The sequence below is a fragment of the Palaemon carinicauda genome, chromosome 25 (genome assembly GCF_036898095.1).
Source record: "Palaemon carinicauda isolate YSFRI2023 chromosome 25, ASM3689809v2, whole genome shotgun sequence".
NCBI classification, from domain to species: Eukaryota; Metazoa; Arthropoda; class Malacostraca; order Decapoda; family Palaemonidae; genus Palaemon; species Palaemon carinicauda.
Genome location: NC_090749.1, coordinates 102,036,315 through 102,055,281, shown reverse-complemented (window position 1 = coordinate 102,055,281; position 18,967 = coordinate 102,036,315). Strand labels below are relative to the sequence as shown.

General features: G+C 44.2%; 2 protein-coding genes across 2 annotated transcripts in view; one reads left to right on the top strand and one right to left on the bottom strand.

Annotated features, from left to right (window-relative positions):
* Window positions 1-359: 359 nt before the first annotated feature.
* Window positions 360-15,082, top strand: LOC137618754 (transcription initiation factor TFIID subunit 10-like). Its single transcript, XM_068348935.1, has 4 exons — window positions 360-437; window positions 1,781-1,864; window positions 12,322-12,386; window positions 14,453-15,082. Exons 1-4 carry the CDS (start codon window positions 393-395, stop codon window positions 14,655-14,657), a joined length of 399 nt encoding a protein of 132 aa, XP_068205036.1. The 5' UTR covers window positions 360-392; the 3' UTR covers window positions 14,658-15,082.
* Window positions 15,083-15,105: 23 nt separating this feature from the next.
* The window catches only part of LOC137618753 (cytochrome c oxidase assembly protein COX18, mitochondrial), a 45,135-nt gene continuing 41,273 nt past the window's right edge, over window positions 15,106-18,967 (bottom strand). The window contains exon 7 of the mRNA XM_068348934.1: window positions 15,106-15,389. Within this exon, the coding sequence (XP_068205035.1) occupies window positions 15,213-15,389 (177 nt within the window). The 3' untranslated portion in view covers window positions 15,106-15,212. The remainder of the gene's footprint in view (window positions 15,390-18,967) is intronic.

Below are 18,967 nucleotides of genomic sequence, written 5' to 3'. Positions count from 1 at the left end.
AGTTTTCTACTAGCTGATTGGTCGGAAGTATTTCTGTCCGAATACCATCATTGTTTTTAAATAATTACCAAGTAATGTGAAATTTTTCAGTGAGGCAGATTTACACTGACTAGCAGGGGTGCCCTTTTAGCTCAGAAAAGATTCCCACTAGTTGATTGGTCGGAAGTATTTCTGTCCGAATACCATCATTGTTTTCAAATGATTATCAAGTAATGGGATTAGAAACTTACTAACCTAAATTTCTCCTTCAAACAAAATGGGGTGAATGATTTCAAATGAAGTAAAGAGTCTACTATATAATCGTTAAGTTTTAAGAGAAGGAATTATAATTTGGTTTTTCCTTTTTTTAACGTAGAAACTGATTTTTAATTTTTCTCTTGCAGATAGCAACAATGGACCAGTTAGGACAGCAGCCGCAACAACAGCAACAGCAGACGGTAAGAACTCAGATTTTCTATTTAGAGCGTAACAGTCATTTGCAGCGATGTGTCGGCCTGTGTTCTGGCTATCCTCAGTCAACCGATATTTATTCTCAACGTGTTTCTATAATGTCCCTCTCGTTGCGTAGTTCGATTACCGTAATGTTGAGGAGACATACGTACAGTTACCCTTCGCGGAAATTCATTGTCACAAAATTGGATGATCAAAGGCGGAAAAAGTATTCCATGTAAATGACTATTTCCAAAGGAACATTGTTGAATCCTTTTTAATCTCCTGTACTCAAGGTAGAAATTTGAATCTAAGCCCAGATTTGTTTTCCGTTAATCCAGTATTATCCTTTTATCTAAAATCTCACTTCTCCGGAATTATTAAGAAACTGACAGCTGTTGGATCCCCTTCTCCTGTATAAATACGATGTCTTTGTATAAGTATTCTCATTGTTGAGTTTGTTTGATAATGTATGAAAGTACTAACTCCAATCGAGTCTTTTCATTTTCTTTTCGGGACTATAATACATTTTATATTCATCACGTGTCAGCTTTCGTGATTTCTACACATACACATGTTGCTTCATATCCAAGTTGCATTTGAGTTGAATAGACACATTGGTCCTTTATTACAAGTGTTATGCAATGCTAATTTTTCTCTACTAAATTAAGGGGACTTTAACAGTAGCTTTCCAAAGTACTGTAGTTTTAAGTGCGGATGAATTAGATGGTGATTACAGTAATATTGCAATTATCTGACCTCATTAATTATGACTGCATCGTTATTCTATGGTTTGTCCAAAAATAATTTACTGCATAAGTGATTATATACCAAAACTAGAGAAGTACTCAGTACAGCCCAGACTTCTGCCGTGGCAGCTTATTTCTTGACCTTGACCTTTAACCGTAACATGTATTAATTGACTTGGATTTTCATACATTCAAATATGAACCAAGTTTGAAGTGTCGGTGACTAACGGTGTCCAAGCTTATGGCTTATTACCTGCATTGGACATTTTGCTTGATCGTGACCTTAACCTTTGACCTTGACCTTCCAAAATTTAAACATTTCCAGCTTTTTACACAACTTAATCCCTGCAGGTTTCATTACGATTAAAATTGTGCCCAGGAAGCTATTTACAAACAATCACACATACAAAAAGGGGCAAAAATAAAACCTCCTTCCAACTTCGTTGGCGGAGGTAAAAAGTTGTACTTGTTATATTTCTCTTATATACTGTTCGTAACTAAATAACGTCATCTCTAATCTGTGATAGACTGTACTTTAAATGTTCAGTTAAGTGAGATGTTTGTCTCAATCAACATTTAATTTTTTTCTCAACTATTTTCAGGTCACTGGAACAAACCAAGTTTCTAGAAATGCTGGTCTACCTCTGTCGGATTTCCTGATGCAGCTGGAAGATTACACTCCGACAGTAAGTAAAGAAGTAGCCTTAGTCGTTAAGTCTCGTTAGATTTTGCGAGGTCCGAAAATGGACTTCTCACGGGGAAGTTTACGTTTTACGTTTCCCGCTTGTGTCATTTTGAAGCTGGATTCTTTTAAACTATTATTTGTTCCTACGCAAGATACAAACCTTATTTATTTAAAAGTGTTTGCTCTGTTGCTGTTTGGCTACGAGCTGGGTAGGAGCGGTTGAATTAGCAAAGCTCGCTTCGCTTTCCTCATGGTTGTGGCTCAATTCACATGATGCTCGCCCGCTGTCTCCGATATGGCCCGCCCCCCCCCCCCCCCCCACTCTCTCTCTCTCTCTCTCTCTCTCTCTCTCTCTCTCTCTCTCTCTGTGTTCACATTTATGATTAAAAGTGTTTTGTGAATATGACATCAATCTACAGTACTGGAGGTATTCCTTGTGGCACCTTCATGAGCCAAGTGGAGGTAGATCACCATCCTTTGTGTCCTGGGTGTTGTGCTGAGCGATGCTCCTTTACCTCTACTTGTGAATTTTGCAGGGATTGGCTGCGCTCTCAATGGGAGAAATATAATAGTTGGAGAAAGAAGAAGGCTAAGAGGGATTACTCCCCTTATGCTTCTCTACTGAAAGCAAGAAGCCTTCCTTCCCAACTTTTGACCTTTCTCTTTCAGATCCTTCCTTATCAGAGTTCCCGGAGAATCTGATACCCCAAGGACATGGCCAATTTGTACATGATTTTGCTATGTTATCACCTATTATGATTAGTGAGGCTGAAATGGTTCATGGTGATATAGACCCCTTGTCTTCAGCTCTTTTACAACTAGAGTAAGAGAAGTTACATTTTTCAATATTAATCTTACCCGATGATCATGTAGCTGTCAACTCTGTTGCCCGACAGAAAAAACCTAAGGTCGGGATACGCCAGCGATCGCTATACAGGTGGGGGTGTACAACAACAGCGCCATCTGTCGAGTAGGTACTCAGGTACTTCTTGTCAACAAGAACCAATTTTTCCTCTGTCGTGCCACCGGCAAGACCTACTTGGATACGCTGTTGTTTCTGGAGTTGTTTTCACGCTTTTGGTGATGTATTCGCTCTAGATTTTAGCTTTCGCTATTCAGGAACTATTATCATTAGCTTATCAAGCTTTTTGATTAGATTTGGATTAATTGTTGATGAACTTTGCTAGATTTTGGATTCCCCCCTTGGCTAATTCAAGAATTCAAGATGTCTGACCATTCTCAAGTCCCTAAGTACAGGCAGTGTAGCGCTAGGGACTGTTCTAGGCGTCTTCCGAAGGCCTCTATAGATCCTCACACCGTTTGTTCCAATTGTAGGGGTAAATCCTGTCAATTGGAAGATCGATGTGAGGAATGCGCTGGGCTTTCGGAATTCGATTTTAATGAATTCCTAAAGAATGCACGTAGGCTAGAGAAGGATAGGATCAGGAGGAGTTCTTCTCGCTCGTTTGATTTTTCCTCTCCCCATGCCCCTCAACCTATTCCTTCCCCTGTAGTGGTGACTCCCGACCCTGCTACTAGTGCTCAACCCTCGATGGCGGACATGATGCGTGCCATTCAGGCTCTTGGTGACAGAGTGGAGTCATTAGCTAATGACCGGAATCAACTTTTGGCCGATGTCAAAGAGTTGAAAGAAAAAAGTGCAGTGGGAAGTGTAGTGAGTGCAAGTGCGGTGAAAAGTGTCAGTGTCAGTGTTACGCATGAGGGTGCATCTGTTCGTGCCAGTCGTCCTCCCAGTCCGGGACCTCTTGCAAGCTCCCAAGCCCAGGGGAGAAGCAATGTCGAAGGACCAAAGGGTTCGACAGGCCTTGATCAGCGTACGGATGTACCCTCAGTGGTTGCGGACGCATCTTGCAGAGATCGTCCCATCCACAAACAGACGAGTGAGCCCATTCATTCCTCGTCTGTGGAAGAAGTTTCTAGGAAGAAACGTTGGACCAAGGTCTCAAGACCTCTCAAGCGTAAGGTCCCTTCCGAAGACTGCACACCTCCCAAGAGAGGTAGAGTGGTTCCGCAGCAGGCAATCACTCCGTCTGTTGCCGCACCAACCACGGTAGACCCTAAGTGGTCCATGCTGCAGACTATGCAGTCTCAGCTTGCTTCCTTCATGCAGGAGTATCGTGCTGAGAAGGTTGACACTGCACCTGTTAACCTACAACCTGCCACGGTTGTGCGCTCAGCAGATACTGCGGCTGCCTGCTCCCACACTCCACCTGTGAGAGCTCCACCACCGATGCGCAGTCGACCCTGCCAGACGCATGTTGACGTTAGCCGACATGCGGCACCCTCCGTTGACATGCGTGAGCTACCGCATCAGCAGTGGGAAGGTGCTGTCAAGCTGCCGTGTTTTGACGCAATGTGGCAGTCTCCGCAACCCACGGCAGTCCCTCCCACGCACCAGCACTCCGCTTTTGTTGTTGCCAGCTCGCAGACTGACCAGCAGCGGCATGATGTTGGATCCAGTGCAGCTACGCATGCACCCGTGCTGCCGGATTCAGCCGTTCAGCTTTCTGCTCCACCTTTGCCACTTCCTCCTCAGCATTCGGATGAAGGAGTATCTGATGACGACGAAGCTGCGCATTTGGACGATCCGCACTCCGACATAGAAGAACCCAAGTCTACGCCTCCCTCCTTAGACTTTAGGAAAGTCCTTGCCCTGTTTAGGGAGTTGTATCCGGAACAGTTTGTGTCTGCAACCCCGCGCTCACCTCCCTCCGAGTTCGCTTTAGGCATGCAGTCAGCAGCTCCTGCCTTTACGAAACTCGTACTCGCGCGCTCATCCAAGAGAGCTTTGAGGGTACTGGGAGAGTGGTTGCAGTCCAAGAAGCAACTGGGGAAGACTGCCTTCATCTTTCCGCCTACCAAGCTTGCTTCCAAATCTAGCGTCTGGTATGCCACGGGAGAGGAACCCGGCTTGGGAGTTCCTGCCTCTGCCCAGGGCGACTTCTCAAGTCTGGTTGACTCTCCCCGCAGGCTGGCTATGAGACGCTCCAAGATTTGCTGGTCCTTTTCTGACATGGACCATCTGTTGAAGGGAGTTTTTCGTGCTTTTGAGATCTTCAACTTCCTGGACTGGTGTTTGGGAGCGTTAAGCAGAAAGACCTCCCCTTCGGATAAGGACTCTGCCATGCTTATCATGTCTAGCATGGACAAAGCCATTCGGGATGGGTCTGGCGAGCTTGCGGCTTCGTACGTGTCCGGAGTGATTAAGAAGAGAGATCACCTTTGCTCCTTCTTGTCTGCGGGGATCACACCATGCCAGAAGTCGGAGTTGATGTTTGCTCCGCTTTCCAAGTGTCTCTTTCCGGAAGAGCTGATCAAGGGGATTGCTGCCTCGTTGATCCAGAAGGATACCCATGACCTGGTGGCGTCTTCCGCACGTAAAGTCACAGCTTTACCTTCCGTGCCTAGACCTAGGATGGACACACCAGCGTCTAGGTTCATCCCGCCCTTTCGTGGCAGAACCTCCAGCAGAGGAGGTACCCGTGCCGACAGTCATCGTGGCAAAAAGAAGAAGGGTTCCAAGTCCTCAAAAGGCAGAATCTGACTGCCTACCTCTCCAGACAGCAGTGGGAGCCAGGCTCAAGAACTACTGGCAGGCTTGGGAGAGCAGAGGTGCAGACGCTCAGTCTGTGAAGTTACTAAGAGAGGGGTACAGGATTCCGTTCTGGCGCAATCCCCCTCTGGCAACTACTCCCATCAACCTCTCTCCCAACTACAAGGAGGAGGACAAGAGGCTAGCTTTGCAGCAAGAGGTGTCTCTCTTGCTACAAAAGGGAGCGGTAGTCATAGTCCGGGACCATCAATCCCCGGGCTTCTACAACCGTCTCTTCCTGGTAGCGAAGAAGACAGGAGGGTGGAGACCGGTGCTGGACGTCAGTGCTCTCAATGCTTTTGTCACCAAGCAGACGTTCACCATGGAGACGACGAAGTCGGTGCTAGCATCGGTCAGGAAGGAAGACTGGATGGTCTCGTTGGACCTAAAAGACGCGTACTTTCATGTCCCCGTCCATCCAGACTCCCAACCTTTCCTAAGGTTCGTCTTTGGAAAGGTCGTTTACCAGTTCCAAGCCCTGTGCTTTGGCCTAAGCACGGCACCTCTTGTGTTTACCAAACTGATGAGGAATATTGCCAAATTCCTTCACTTGGCAGACATCAGAGCCTCCCTCTATTTGGACGACTGGCTTTTAAGAGCTCCGTCAAGTCGTCGCTGTCTGGAGAATCTCAGATGGACTATGGATCTGACCAAGGAATTGGGTCTCCTGGTCAATATAGAGAAGTCCCAACTCGTCCCATCCCAAACCATTGTCTATCTAGGTATGGAGATTCAGAGTCGAGCTTTTCGGGCTTTTCCGTCGGCCCCCAGAATCAGTCAAGCCCAAGAATGCATCCAGAGCATGCTGAGAAGGAACCGATGTTCAGTCAGGCAGTGGATGAGTCTAACAGGGACGCTTTCATCGCTGGCCCAGTTCATCGCGTTAGGGAGACTCCACCTCCGCCCCCTTCAGTATCATCTAGCTGCTCACTGGAGAAAGGACATGACGCTAGAAGCGGTCTCAGTTCCTATATCCGAAGAGATGAGGTCTGCGCTGACGTGGTGGAAGAACAGCATTCTTCTCAAGGAAGGTCTACCATTGGCTGTTCAGACCCCCGACCACCTTCTCTTCTCGGACGCATCGAACACGGGCTGGGGTGCGACACTGGACGGACGGGAATGCTCGGGCACGTGGAATCCGGAGCAAAGAACACTTCACATCAACTGCAAGGAGCTATTGGCAGTTCATCTGGCCTTGAGAAACTTCAAGTCCCTCCTTCTAGGCAAGGTGGTGGAGGTGAACTCCGACAACACTACAGCCTTGGCGTACATCTCCAAGCAAGGAGGGACTCATTCGAGGAAGTTGTTCGAGATCGCAAGGGACCTCCTCACCTGGTCAAGAGATCGAAAGATTTCGCTGGTAACGAGGTTCATTCAAGGCGACATGAATGTCATGGCAGATCGCCTCAGCCGGAAGGGTCAGGTCATCCCCACAGAGTGGACCTTTCACAAGAATGTTTGCAGCAGACTATGGGCCCTGTGGGGTCAGCCCACCATAGATTTGTTCGCTACCTCGATGACCAAGAGGCTCCCGAATTATTGCTCACCGATTCCGGACCCAGCAGCAGTTCACGTAGATGCCTTTCTTCTGGATTGGTCCCATCTAGACCTGTATGCGTTCCCTCCGTTCAAGATTGTCAACAAGGTACTGCAGAAGTTCGCCTCTCACGAAGGGACACGGTTGACGTTGGTTGCTCCCCTCTGGCCCGCGAGAGAATGGTTCACCGAGGTACTGCAATGGCTAGTGGACGTTCCCAGGACTCTTCCTCTAAGAGTGGACCTTCTGCGTCAGCCGCACGTAAAGAAGGTACACCCAAGCCTCCACGCTCTTCGTCTGACTGCCTTCAGACTATCGAAAGACTCTCAAGAGCTAGAGGCTTTTCGAAGGAGGCAGCCAGAGCGATTGCCAGAGCAAGGAGGACATCCACTCTCAAGGTCTACCAGTCAAAATGGGAAGTCTTCCGAAGCTGGTGCAAGGCGAATTCAGTTTCCTCAACCAGTACCTCTGTAACGCAGATAGCTGACTTCCTTTTACATCTAAGGAATGTAAGATCCCTATCAGCTCCTACGATCAAAGGTTACAGAAGCATGTTGGCAGCAGTCTTCCGCCACAGAGGCTTAGATCTTTCCACCAACAAAGATCTACAGGACCTCCTTAAGTCTTTTGAGACCTCAAAGGAGCGTCGGTTAGCCACTCCAGGCTGGAACCTAGACGTGGTCTTAAGGTTCCTGATGTCAGCAAGGTTCGAACCGCTTCAATCAGCCTCTTTTAAGGATCTCACATTAAAGACTCTTTTCCTCGTTTGCTTAGCAACAGCTAAAAGAGTCAGTGAGATTCACGCCTTCAGCAGGAACATAGGTTTTACATCTGAAACGGCTACATGTTCCTTACAGCTTGGTTTTTTAGCTAAAAACGAGCTTCCTTCTCGTCCTTGGCCCAAGTCGTTCGAGATCCCAAGCCTGTCCAACTTGGTTGGTAACGAACAAGAGAGAGTACTATGCCCAGTAAGAGCTCTTAAGTACTATTTAAGACGTACAAAGCCATTACGAGGACAATCAGAAGCTTTATGGTGTTCTATTAAGAAACCTGCTTTACCGATGTCTAAGAACGCAGTTTCTTATTACATTAGGCTTTTGATTAGAGAGGCCCATTCTCATCTGAAGGAAGAAGACCATGCTTTGCTGAAGGTAAGGACACATGAAGTTAGAGCTGTCGCTACTTCAGTGGCCTTCAAACAGAACCGTTCTCTGCAGAGTGTAATGGATGCAACCTATTGGAGAAGCAAGTCAGTGTTCGCATCATTTTACCTTAAAGATGTCCAGTCTCTTTACGAGAACTGCTACACCCTGGGACCATTCGTAGCAGCGAGTGCAGTAGTAGGTGAGGGCTCAACCACTACATTCCCATAATAACATAACCTTTTTTAATCTTTCTCTTGAAATGCTTTTTATTGTTGTTTTTGGGTTGTACGGAAGGCTAAGAAGCCTTCCGCATCCTGGTTGATTTGGCGGGTGGTCAAATTCTTTCTTGAGAAGCGCCTAGATTAGAGGTTGTGATGAGGTCCTTTAGTATGGGTTGCAGCCCTTCATACTTCAGCACCTAGGAGTCGCTCAGCATCCTAAGAGGATCGCTAGGCTCAGTAAGGAAGACGTACTTAAAAAGGCAGAGTAATGGTTCAAGTCGACTTCCTTACCAGGTACTTATTTATTTTATGTTTGTTATTGTGAATAACTGCTAAAATGAAATACGGGATACTTAGCTTCTAATGTTAACATGTATGCTGGTCTCCACCCACCCCCCTGGGTGTGAATCAGCTACATGATCATCGGGTAAGATTAATATTGAAAAATGTTATTTTCCTTAGTAAAATAAATTTTTGAATATACTTACCCGGTGATCATGAATTTAAGGACCCTCCCTTCCTCCCCATAGAGACCCAGTGGACCGAGGAGAAAATTGGTTCTTGTTGACAAGAAGTACCCGAGTACCTACTCGACAGATGGCGCTGTTGTTGTACACCCCCACCTGTATAGCGATCGCTGGCGTATCCCGACCTTAGGTTTTTTCTGTCGGGCAACAGAGTTGACAGCTACATGATCATCGGGTAAGTATATTAAAAAATTTATTTTACTAAGGAAAATAACTAATTATATTGGATCCGTCAACTTATATAAACTTTTAACAGATCTCCATGTCCCCCCAAGAGTGTGATTAACCCGGGAGATCATATTTTTGTTTCAGATTTTACAGATCAGAAAGTTCTTTCCTCCACTATGCATCGTGAAAATTTTTAGAATATCACGCATGCAAATACAGAAGCTTTGTTAGAAGGAACGTACCGTCCTCCTATCCACACTCGTGATGATTCTGACCTCCCTTTAACTCCTGGAGGTCCTAAAGGAAAGTCTTCCCCTAAAGGAAAGCAACTAGCTTCTCTCCTAGGAAGACTACTGCTTCTTTTTCAGTTTTTCAGTAAGACCCCCACCAGGCTTTACAGATCTGGTCGTGTCATCATAATGCGAGGGCAACATTAGCTCTACAACCATGGATTCACAAATGTGTCCCGCGTTCCCTTTCAGGTATAAGTAAGCGTATTTTATATAAGAATCAGGAAATATGTTAACAATGGTCACGCGTCATCTAGCAGACGTATCAGCGGAACGCCCCGCCATTCTGAGTTGTTTGCAAGCGAGATACGAGGCCACCATCTTATGAGTAATACCTGTATTGAAGTCACGGGAACAAGCTCTCCGTCCTGTACGGGAATAACGTATACCCTTTCAAGTCCACCTAGGAATGGGAATACAAAATTAACTTCTACTGTGCTTGTCCCTAGGTTAGTGAAAATAGCTACAAGTAATTTTACACCAAAGCCTAGACAAGCACAAAGTTTTGAAGGGAAACTGGAAACGAAACATTGCCCTCCATTTCCTTATATCGGACTGACGCTGGACTGTAGAGATGGTCATTCACATAAGAGACTGGGGCTGGACTCCCCACCATATTATTTGGCGAAGATATAGATGGTCTAGGTGGGATACACCAGATCAGTCAATGTCTTCTCCACAGGCTCTTAGCTCAGAGAAGGAGAGGAACTCTTTTCTCCTTTCACCCTCACCTTATGCTCTGATTTTGACCGATACTCTCCTCTCTCTAGGTCTATTGCTTCATCTTATACTTTGTGACCCAGACGAGAGAGGAAAGATTTAACGGGCTCAGGAAAAAGTTTATGTCCTTCTCCGAATTAAGAACCAAGTGCTTAAGTCATGAATCAAAATAAGATTATAATTGATGACTCTCCCAAACAAGTTTCAGAGTCGATGGTAGATGTCTCTGGGGTTCCAAATTCAGGTTCTGGAGAGGTCTCCCATTTTTTGAAAATCATGAGCCTGATTAATACATACAAGTTCCCAACCTTCAAGTAAGCGTTGTGCTATTGACAGGGTTTTTCCTGAACGTCAGGGTACATGCTCGAAGTTCGATGTAACCCTGTCTGATCAAGCAAGAGATACTTTAGAACTATTGAACAAATAAGTGTCTGCTTCAGAGAACTCATTATGTTGATCTTCAAAACTGCCTCTGCCTGCTTTATCAAGGCAAAGGAAATTTTACGTAAACTCCCGGACATACCCCAAGTCCCCTTGCCATTTCAGAGAACCTCAAGGATTCTGAAATTAAAAAGCAGTATGAGGAATTGGCAAGTTCAAGGATGAAAGCCCTGGAGATTGTTCTTCACCAAACAGCTTCCATTTGTGGTACAGTATCTGTAGCCTCGAGAGGAGAGATGTAGTACCTGCCAAATGTTTCAAATAAATGGCAGATAGATGCTCGATACTCAAGAAACTCTAATATTAAAGATCCTCCTACACTTTTACCCCGCAGAAGTAACAGCAGTGGTGGAAAAGTGTTAGAAGAAGTCAGTCTTCTTTCGTAAGAAGGGCAACGGCTTCACGTTTTACAACTTGTCAAACCCCCTTAGACGTTTTTCCCTCAAGCAGGTAGCAACTTCCTCTCATGGCAGAGGACAGCCCTCTAACCAAAGGGCCAGAAGTTGCAAAGGTTCCCATCAGGGAAGGCATGTCTCCCAACTTACCACCAGTGAGTGATGCCTGCAAAGTTGATGAATGAGGTGGCAAATTTTTAGGCCAGATCCCTGAGCAATAGAAGTACTTTTCTCGGGGTATCACGTCCCATTTATGAGCTGTCACCCACCATTAACTTGGACAACGACAATCCAGTCATTTTATTTGAAGGGATCCCAGAAAGACCTCTTACTGGAGGAAGAGGCACCTCAATTTATCAGGAAGGACACTGTAGAGGAAGTCTTAGACAGGTCTTCAGCTTTAGCAGCATCTTTTTGGTAGAGAAACTGACAGGAGGTTGGAGACCTGTCATATACCTTTCTCGCTTAAGCCATTTTGTACTCCAAACAAGGTTCATAAAGTTTGAACATAAAATATTTTTAACAGAAAAATCGTTTCATGTTTTTATAAAGGGGTTGTGACTCAGTCACTCTTTTGTTTTTGGGCTGACATCTCGACCTTGCCTCTCTTACAACCTGATTGGAGATTGCTATTATTATCGAGTGGGTAAAGAATCAAACAAGCACTCATCTTCCACCAAGACTTCCTTCCCCCTAAGGAAGACTATCAATTTAAATAACTGGTTTGTATAGCTAAGAAAAATACAGATTATGTTTTAAATTTTAGTGTTAGGAAATGGAAACTGGAAAAAATTTAAAAGCCAAAATGATATGCAGAAGTCAAATACAGTACAGTAGTTTGACTAGATGCCAAATTAAATGTTGGAAACAATTACTTTAAAACCTTTAAACTCACAAAGTAAATTCATGAATGAAAGGACTGCCTCAGTACAAGCAGAATGAAATTTGTCAAATCTAAGGATCCATTTTTGAGGCAAAAATTATTTTTAGCAGTACGTAATAGTTTGCCTGTAACTGTGACTTAAGTCATCGGCATTCACAAAGCTCTCTTAATTATGCATTAGTGTATTATATTTGTAGATATTTTATTCATTCATTGCTTTCATTAGTTATTCAAGTATATTTTGTGCATTAGAATTACCTACTAATATATTACCCCTATTCAAAATACGAATCATTGTCATTTAAACGGGTTTACTCCGTTGCTGAAGAAGAGACTTGAAGATTATTCCAGTGTTTCTTAAGAATAATTTCTGTTGCAATTTTCAACAGTTGAAATCTTTAAAATTGCAAATATTTATAAAGAAGAGGAATCATTTATTCTAAAATTATTTCCCAAATGTGAGATTAAAACACAGTAAGTTTAAAAAGTAATGCTTTAAATATTTTCTCTCCCCCAAGATCCCAGATGCAGTGACAGCATATTACCTGAATTGTTCTGGGTTTGAAGCCGCCGATGGACGATTGTAAGTAATTGGTGTCGAGTCGTTATCTCAATTTTAGTTTTTTTTTGCAAAATGTTGGAATTGTCATTACCAACGTTAAGTAAAAATATTCCACAAGTCAAGTGTGGAATCGTTGGAACTTCATCAGTTCAAATGTGCAATAAATGTTTTAATGTTAAACAGGCTGACATTAGTCTCCTTATATAGTTTATATTATAAAGACGTAAAATGTTGTTACTGTTCTTAAAAAGTGTTATTTTAATTGTTCATAAATTCTTTTGGAGTTTATTTCCCTTCCTCACTGGGTTATTTTTTCCGGTATCAAGTCGTTATCTCAATTTTTTTTCTGAAGGAAATTGGAATTGTCATTTCTAACGTTTAGTAAAAATATTCCGCAAGTAAACTTGAATGAGGATAAGGCCTGCTTGTTGTGGTGACACATCAACTCCTCGAATCTAGTTCTTTACAATTACAGATACAGGGGTTAGTGATGGCATCGTCATTTTGTCCGATAGGATAACAGTGTTAGAGGTTATTCTAACTGCTAAATGCACTATCCTAGAGTTGTCTGCCTGGAGCAGTCGATAGTTTCAGTCTAAAGTTAACGAAAAGTTATGATCCTTTCATTGTACCCATATTCTTCTTTTAGTTAATTTCTCACTGATCTTAACACTTTTACCCCCAGGCTATTTGGGACTTTCCAACCCTTAACCCCCAGGGGTTATTTTTTTTTCAAGCACATTTTGCAGTATATTTTTTTCTAAATTGCTCTAACAGCCTTAATTTTTGTCATAGAGAGGTCAGGTTGGTCTCATTCTCTTGGAAAATGCCTGAAGTTTCTCAAAAAACTATCAAAAATATGCAAAAATAAATGTAAATAGCAGTTTTTTTTTCAAGGACGTACCAGTACGTCCATGGGGGTAAAGGGATGAGTTTTGTGAAACGTACCAGTACGTCCTTTGGGGGTAAAAGGGTTAATTCTATGTCTGGATAAGAATTGGATACTCAATTTCAAAGTTTACTTCTCTCTTTAAGAGGTAGGGGTCAAGGATTTCTAATTCTATGTAATAATTAGTGCAGTAACAAGCATTCTTTCCTCACGTTATGATATATTCAGGTGTAATATTTCAATGTATTTGATGCTTTATAAAAGTTTCCTGTTATTTTAAGGAGGGCAGCAGTATTTACCTAGTAGTCAATTACCAAATTAAAGAATTTTTTGCCAAACTATAGAAATGTCTTGTTTACCTATTACCATACAAAAGTTTTGAAAAATCTTATAAACATTTTACTGACTGTATGAAATGAGAACTCAAAATTCTACTTACTGTGGACTGGGGAAAGTATTTTATTGAAGGTTCAAATCGGCAGGTGAACTTGAAAACTGCTCTCAGTCTTCGTCTAGCATGCAGGAAAATTGGAAAACCTTATGAACTTAACCCGACATACTTCTCTACACGTATTATTTTTATTCCAGTTTACGGTTGTGCTGTGCCCTTTATATGTATTGTAAATAATCTCCTTTATGGGTCTTAAAATGGCAATACGCTTACCCAATCTACGGAAGCGTACCAGTCTTGCAAACGTTCGTTCAGTCTTTGCAGATGTAGACTGACAAAAACAAAATAGAATACGAATTGGCACATCATCAATGTAGTATACAAGATATTTTTACCTTAATAAACTGGCTCCCAGGTAAATTAAGTAATGGCCCTGTTAGGGAAAACTAAATCAGAATACAGTATCTTTAAAAATATCCCACAAAAAAAGAATTCGTCTTTATCACTATACTGTACTTGAAATCTATTTCACATAATGTAGTTCAATTGGTGGAAATTCAAAATTTAAAACTTCCAGCAAATGTCTTTATGTTGAACAGGCTGACACAAGTCTCCTTTTATAGTTTATAAATGAAAGATGTGTTATGTTACTGTTTTTAAGTGTTATTTTAATTGTTCATTAATACTTTCGGAGTTTATTTCCTTATTTCCCTTCCCTTATAATCCCATGGGCTTATAACATCCTATTTTTCCAAGTAGGGTTGTAGCTTAGCTAGTAATGATGCCAATAATACCACCCTATTTCAGAGTCCGGCTGATCTCCCTGGCAGCGCAGAAGTTCATATCCGACATCACCAACGACGCCCTGCAGCACTGCAAGATGCGCGGGTCACAGCAGTCGAGCAGCAAGACGAAGGGCAAAGACAAGAGGTTCACGTTGACGATGGAGGATCTGACTCCCGTACTGGCCGAGTACGGCATCACGGTGAAGAAGCCTCACTACTATATATAGATTCACATCAGAAAATGTCCAGGATTTAATTCTAATGGATGAAAGGGAATAGGTGATATAGTAAGCTATACTATGAGCTATACTTAGTAGCCGTTCGTTGTGGTTTTTACGTAAGTTTCTCGAGGAATAAGTGAAGCGTACTTTTAAGTCTTCAGTTTTGCAAAATTAACTTCAAGCGTAGGACAAAGTATTAAAAGTATTTTGGATATGTTATGAGAAAATAAAGATCGAATTTATATCATTGACTGGAAAGTAACTTTATATACAGTAATAAAGTTGTATTAGGTACTTTTTTTTACTGTAATTGCTGCTAGTATTCTGTCCAAAATTTATGAATTAGTTTCTAAAATAAATGTTTGATAATTTTCTTGTATGAATAGACGATTCTAACCTGTAATGGCACATCATTAAAGTTTCTAACAAAGTTATGACTTTAATTGAAAGAAAATTCTGCTTATCATTTATTTACAGCCATAATTACAAAATATGTCACAAACAAATAAATTTTCTTATATACAGAAATGTGAAACGAAAAAATTTTTTTAGTGATTACTCTTACGAATTAAATCTTGCGAATCTCTTTTGGAGCTGTAACCATAAATGCCGATAGGGCGTTGGATTCTGTGACGCAGTCTTGGGTATGCCGCAGGCTTGCCGAAGCTGCGGATGCATCAGAGCCACATTCTGAACGAGGCCGCAGACGCTTGAAGTTACCCAGTACAGCACAACACACTGTTGAAAAATAAACGAGATAAGATTTTCTATGGCTTCTACATATTGGATGACTTATTTTAGTTTCTAATAAATAATAGGTATTTATACCTAAAATATGAACAATTTCTTAATATGATCTGATGCAGAAATAAAATAAGGTTTTTAGGATTTTATAAATTAGAGGGAAAAATTTTTATTACCCTTAATGTCACTCGTTTACGATATTCTGATTATTTCAACGAGATTGTTCATTCACATGATGTATGATAGTTGGTCCTGACTTGAGGCTTTGTTTGTTCCCATACTAACAAACCTTGCGTTATTTATATGGATATGCTGGAGGTAGCCATTAGACTTTAATTGCTTATCGGGTAGGCTGGGGGGTACCCAGCTGCCTCTATATATACTCTCACAGCTGTGAAAGACGTCGCTTTTCTTTTGGCTCGGTAGAGATCGGATTGTCCGCTCTTCTCCTGACTGTCATTGGACTTTATAATTTTTGCTTTCTCTTTGTAGGTGTACGTGTCTTCTGTGATCCCCTTCACCATGCGAACGTGTCCAGGGCGAGAGGGTGCTGCATGCGGGACCTTCATGTCGTCCTTAGAGACCAACCCGCACTCTCTGTGTCATACGTGCCGAGGGCATCGTTGCAAGCAGGGTTCACCCTGCGCAGAATGTAGGGAGTGGTCTGCCTCCCAGTGGGAGAAGTTTGGGCGGCGTAAGAAGAAGAAAACTAAGTGCGATCGTTCTCTCTCAGTGGCGAGCGGTGCGCGTTCTTCTTCTCGCACCCCAAATCTCTCGCGAGGGACGCGGGAGTAGGATCGCAGATCGCTCATCTCCTTGGCAACCCCAGAGTACTGGGGGGGGGGGGGGGGGGGGGGGTTTGCTTCCCCTAGAGGAGCAACTTCTCCTCCAGCTGCTGGCAAGCCTTTCTCCTTTTCAGATTTTCTGCAGGTGTGGTCGTCCTTAGGGATTTCAGGACCCCCTTCAAAGGAGGAGCTCATGCACCTTCTTTCAGCATAGAGCCACGAGGGATACTTCTCTGGAGCCGTCGACATCTCACGCTCTGGAGCTGTGCGAGGTCCATCTGTCGCCTTCCCCTGGCCCTACCACGCGTGGACGAGGTGATCGCTCGCGTTCGCTTCTCCAACGAACCCTCTCTCCATCCTGGGACCTCGTCGTCCCTTAATCCTCAACTCTCTCTTTCTTTCCAAAGGTTGCAGGTGACGATCTTCCGGGGATCAGCGCACCTTCCATCAGCAGCGCTAAGGGACGAGCATCGCCATCGCCCCGCCCTTCTGGAACTACTACTCCTGATCACCAGTCGCGACGATTGGAAGCTCGTAATGTTCATAGGTCATCACGATTGGAGCGTTTTTCGCCTAGAAGATGCTCAACGCTCTCTTCAGAGATGTTCCTCTTCACGAGCAAGGTCTAGATCACGAGGAGGGTACTCATTCTTGCAAGGATGACGCTCACGATCACGAGGGTGGCGTTCGCGCTTGCAAGGGTATTGGTCACGAGAACAATGTTCTTGTTCGCAAGACCGACGCTGAGGTTCGCGTGGCTGACGCTCACGTTCGTGATATGAGAGGTAGACGCTAGCGTTTATAAACATTAAGATCACGAAACGCACGTTCGCAATCAAGGTGTAGACGTTCCTCGTCTAGAGGTAGAGGCAGTTCATCAGTGCATAGCCCCTCAGACAGGCTTCCAGCTAAACCCTCGGTGCCTTTCACAGCATGGGGAATTTTAGCAAAACGCTTGTCTACGCGACGCTTGGAGATACGTCCCTCTGTGACACGTTCTCCTTCTAGTGTAGTCCTTACTCAGAGGCCTCCTCTGGCGACCTCATCGGACGTAGGAGCTCCTCTGGGGCAGCAGGAAGGCGCTAGACCTTCCTCTTCCTCTGTCGCCACTAGTCCTCCTGTTGCAAACACTTCTGCATGAAGTTCGCGATTTTGCATGTGAATCGTGATTTCACGAGCAAATCAATGAATTTCGCGAGCAATTTGCGAGTAGATGTGTCGGAATCACGAGCAAGTGCGAATCCAACACCTTCCTCTCGCCCTTCTGCGTCTTCCACCTCCAGCGTAAGACCAACATCCTTCCCAGAAGGGTTCAAGGAGCATCCTAATATTCCGGACCTTCCTTCACGTCCGAAGGAACGTGTTCCTCTGCCTCAGAGGTTAACTCCTCCGTCGACTGACAATCCTTCTGGCGTTTCACCTAAAGGACACTCTTCTAGGAACCTCCAGGGTGTACCCAGGGGTTCAGAGCTTCCTCCATTGGCATAGACCTTCAAGTCCACTATCCTGAAGGCTCTGAAGGTGGCACCTCCACAACCCCTGACTGTTACAGTGCGGGCAACCCATAGAATCTCTTTGAAACCCTTGGCGAGCTCATCAGTTGGGAGTCGAGACCCCTGAAGGAAGTCAACGGCAGACAAAGTTTGCAGATCACCTCCACCTCGATCGCGTGCTGAAGGCCATGCCACTTCCGACTCATTTGGCGAACTTACCTTTCACGCATGTGAAAGTAAAGGAAGTCATTACCAAGCAGCAGAAGAGATGGACGAGAGGTGTAACCCCACCTCATGCTGACATCATCCATCCTAGGACGAGTAGGGACAGACTTGCCCAGGAAGATAGCGATCCATCATTTCAACCCCCAAGATATTGAGGTAGTGCCTCCGGATCAATGTCCAGTTTGTGTAACTCTTTCAGAGGAGGAGCTTCTAGCTCATATTGCCAAGGCTTCGTCTAAGTCCTCGAAGACCTCGCAGGTACCCGCTCCTAAGACCGTGGAGGAACGTCCTGTGCGTAGGGAACCAAAAGACACGAAGATGAAACCGAAGAACGCCACATTACGGGAAGCTAGGGAGGCTGAAGCACAAACCTGGTCCCCAGTGGCGGGCCCATCCTTGGTTTCAGTTGATGACCCTAACCTAACCCAGGTTTTGGACGTGAGCCTGGAGGTGGACGACCCCTTAGACTCGGAGGATGAGAATCTTCCAAAGGCAGCCAGTCCGAACTATCATTCCAAACAGGAGAGACACGAGTCAAAGCATACCTTTTGGCAGTTCTTCGCCTGTATAAGGGCCATCAACAGGCAGTCCACTCCTAGATACACCATCCAGGAAGGGAAGGACATGGTTCTCGACAAAATATTCAAGACCCAGAATCCTTCCAGGTCCAGTGCGGCTTTGTCCTGGTCCAAAGGTTTTACAGCTGCCAAAAGGAAAGCTATCTCTCAGATAGCTGGAACTTCTAGTTCCTTAAAGGCAGGTTTCTCCTCTCGGTATCTTCCACTTCCTTCGGTGTTACAAAGGAAGTATTACGAGATCAAAGGGGAACCACATTCCACCATGACCCTTAACCCTTCGATGGAGACCCTAACAAAGGGAATTCCCAGTCAAACCCTCTCCTCTCTGAAGGCCTCACTATCAGCAGTTGAGCTCCTGTTGTCAGGTACCCAGACTCTTTGAGTTTCTGTCGCACAACATCAACCTGTAGGCGAACGCTATACCAAGAAAAGGGAAACCATCATAGGTTGATTCGACAAGCAGGTGCCGAAAGTGGAGGTCTCTCGGTTGA

What these genes read in the sequence shown, in the direction of transcription:
- LOC137618754 (XM_068348935.1), top strand. Translation starts at nt 393, where the DNA reads ATGGACCAGTTAGGACAGCAGCCGCAACAACAGCAACAGCAGACG. An exon ending in TGGAAGATTACACTCCGACA is followed by an intron (nt 1,865 to 12,321) that starts GTAAGTAAAGAA and finishes CTCTCCCCCAAG; the next exon opens with ATCCCAGATGCAGTGACAGC. An exon ending in GAAGCCGCCGATGGACGATT is followed by an intron (nt 12,387 to 14,452) that starts GTAAGTAATTGG and finishes ACCCTATTTCAG; the next exon opens with AGTCCGGCTGATCTCCCTGG.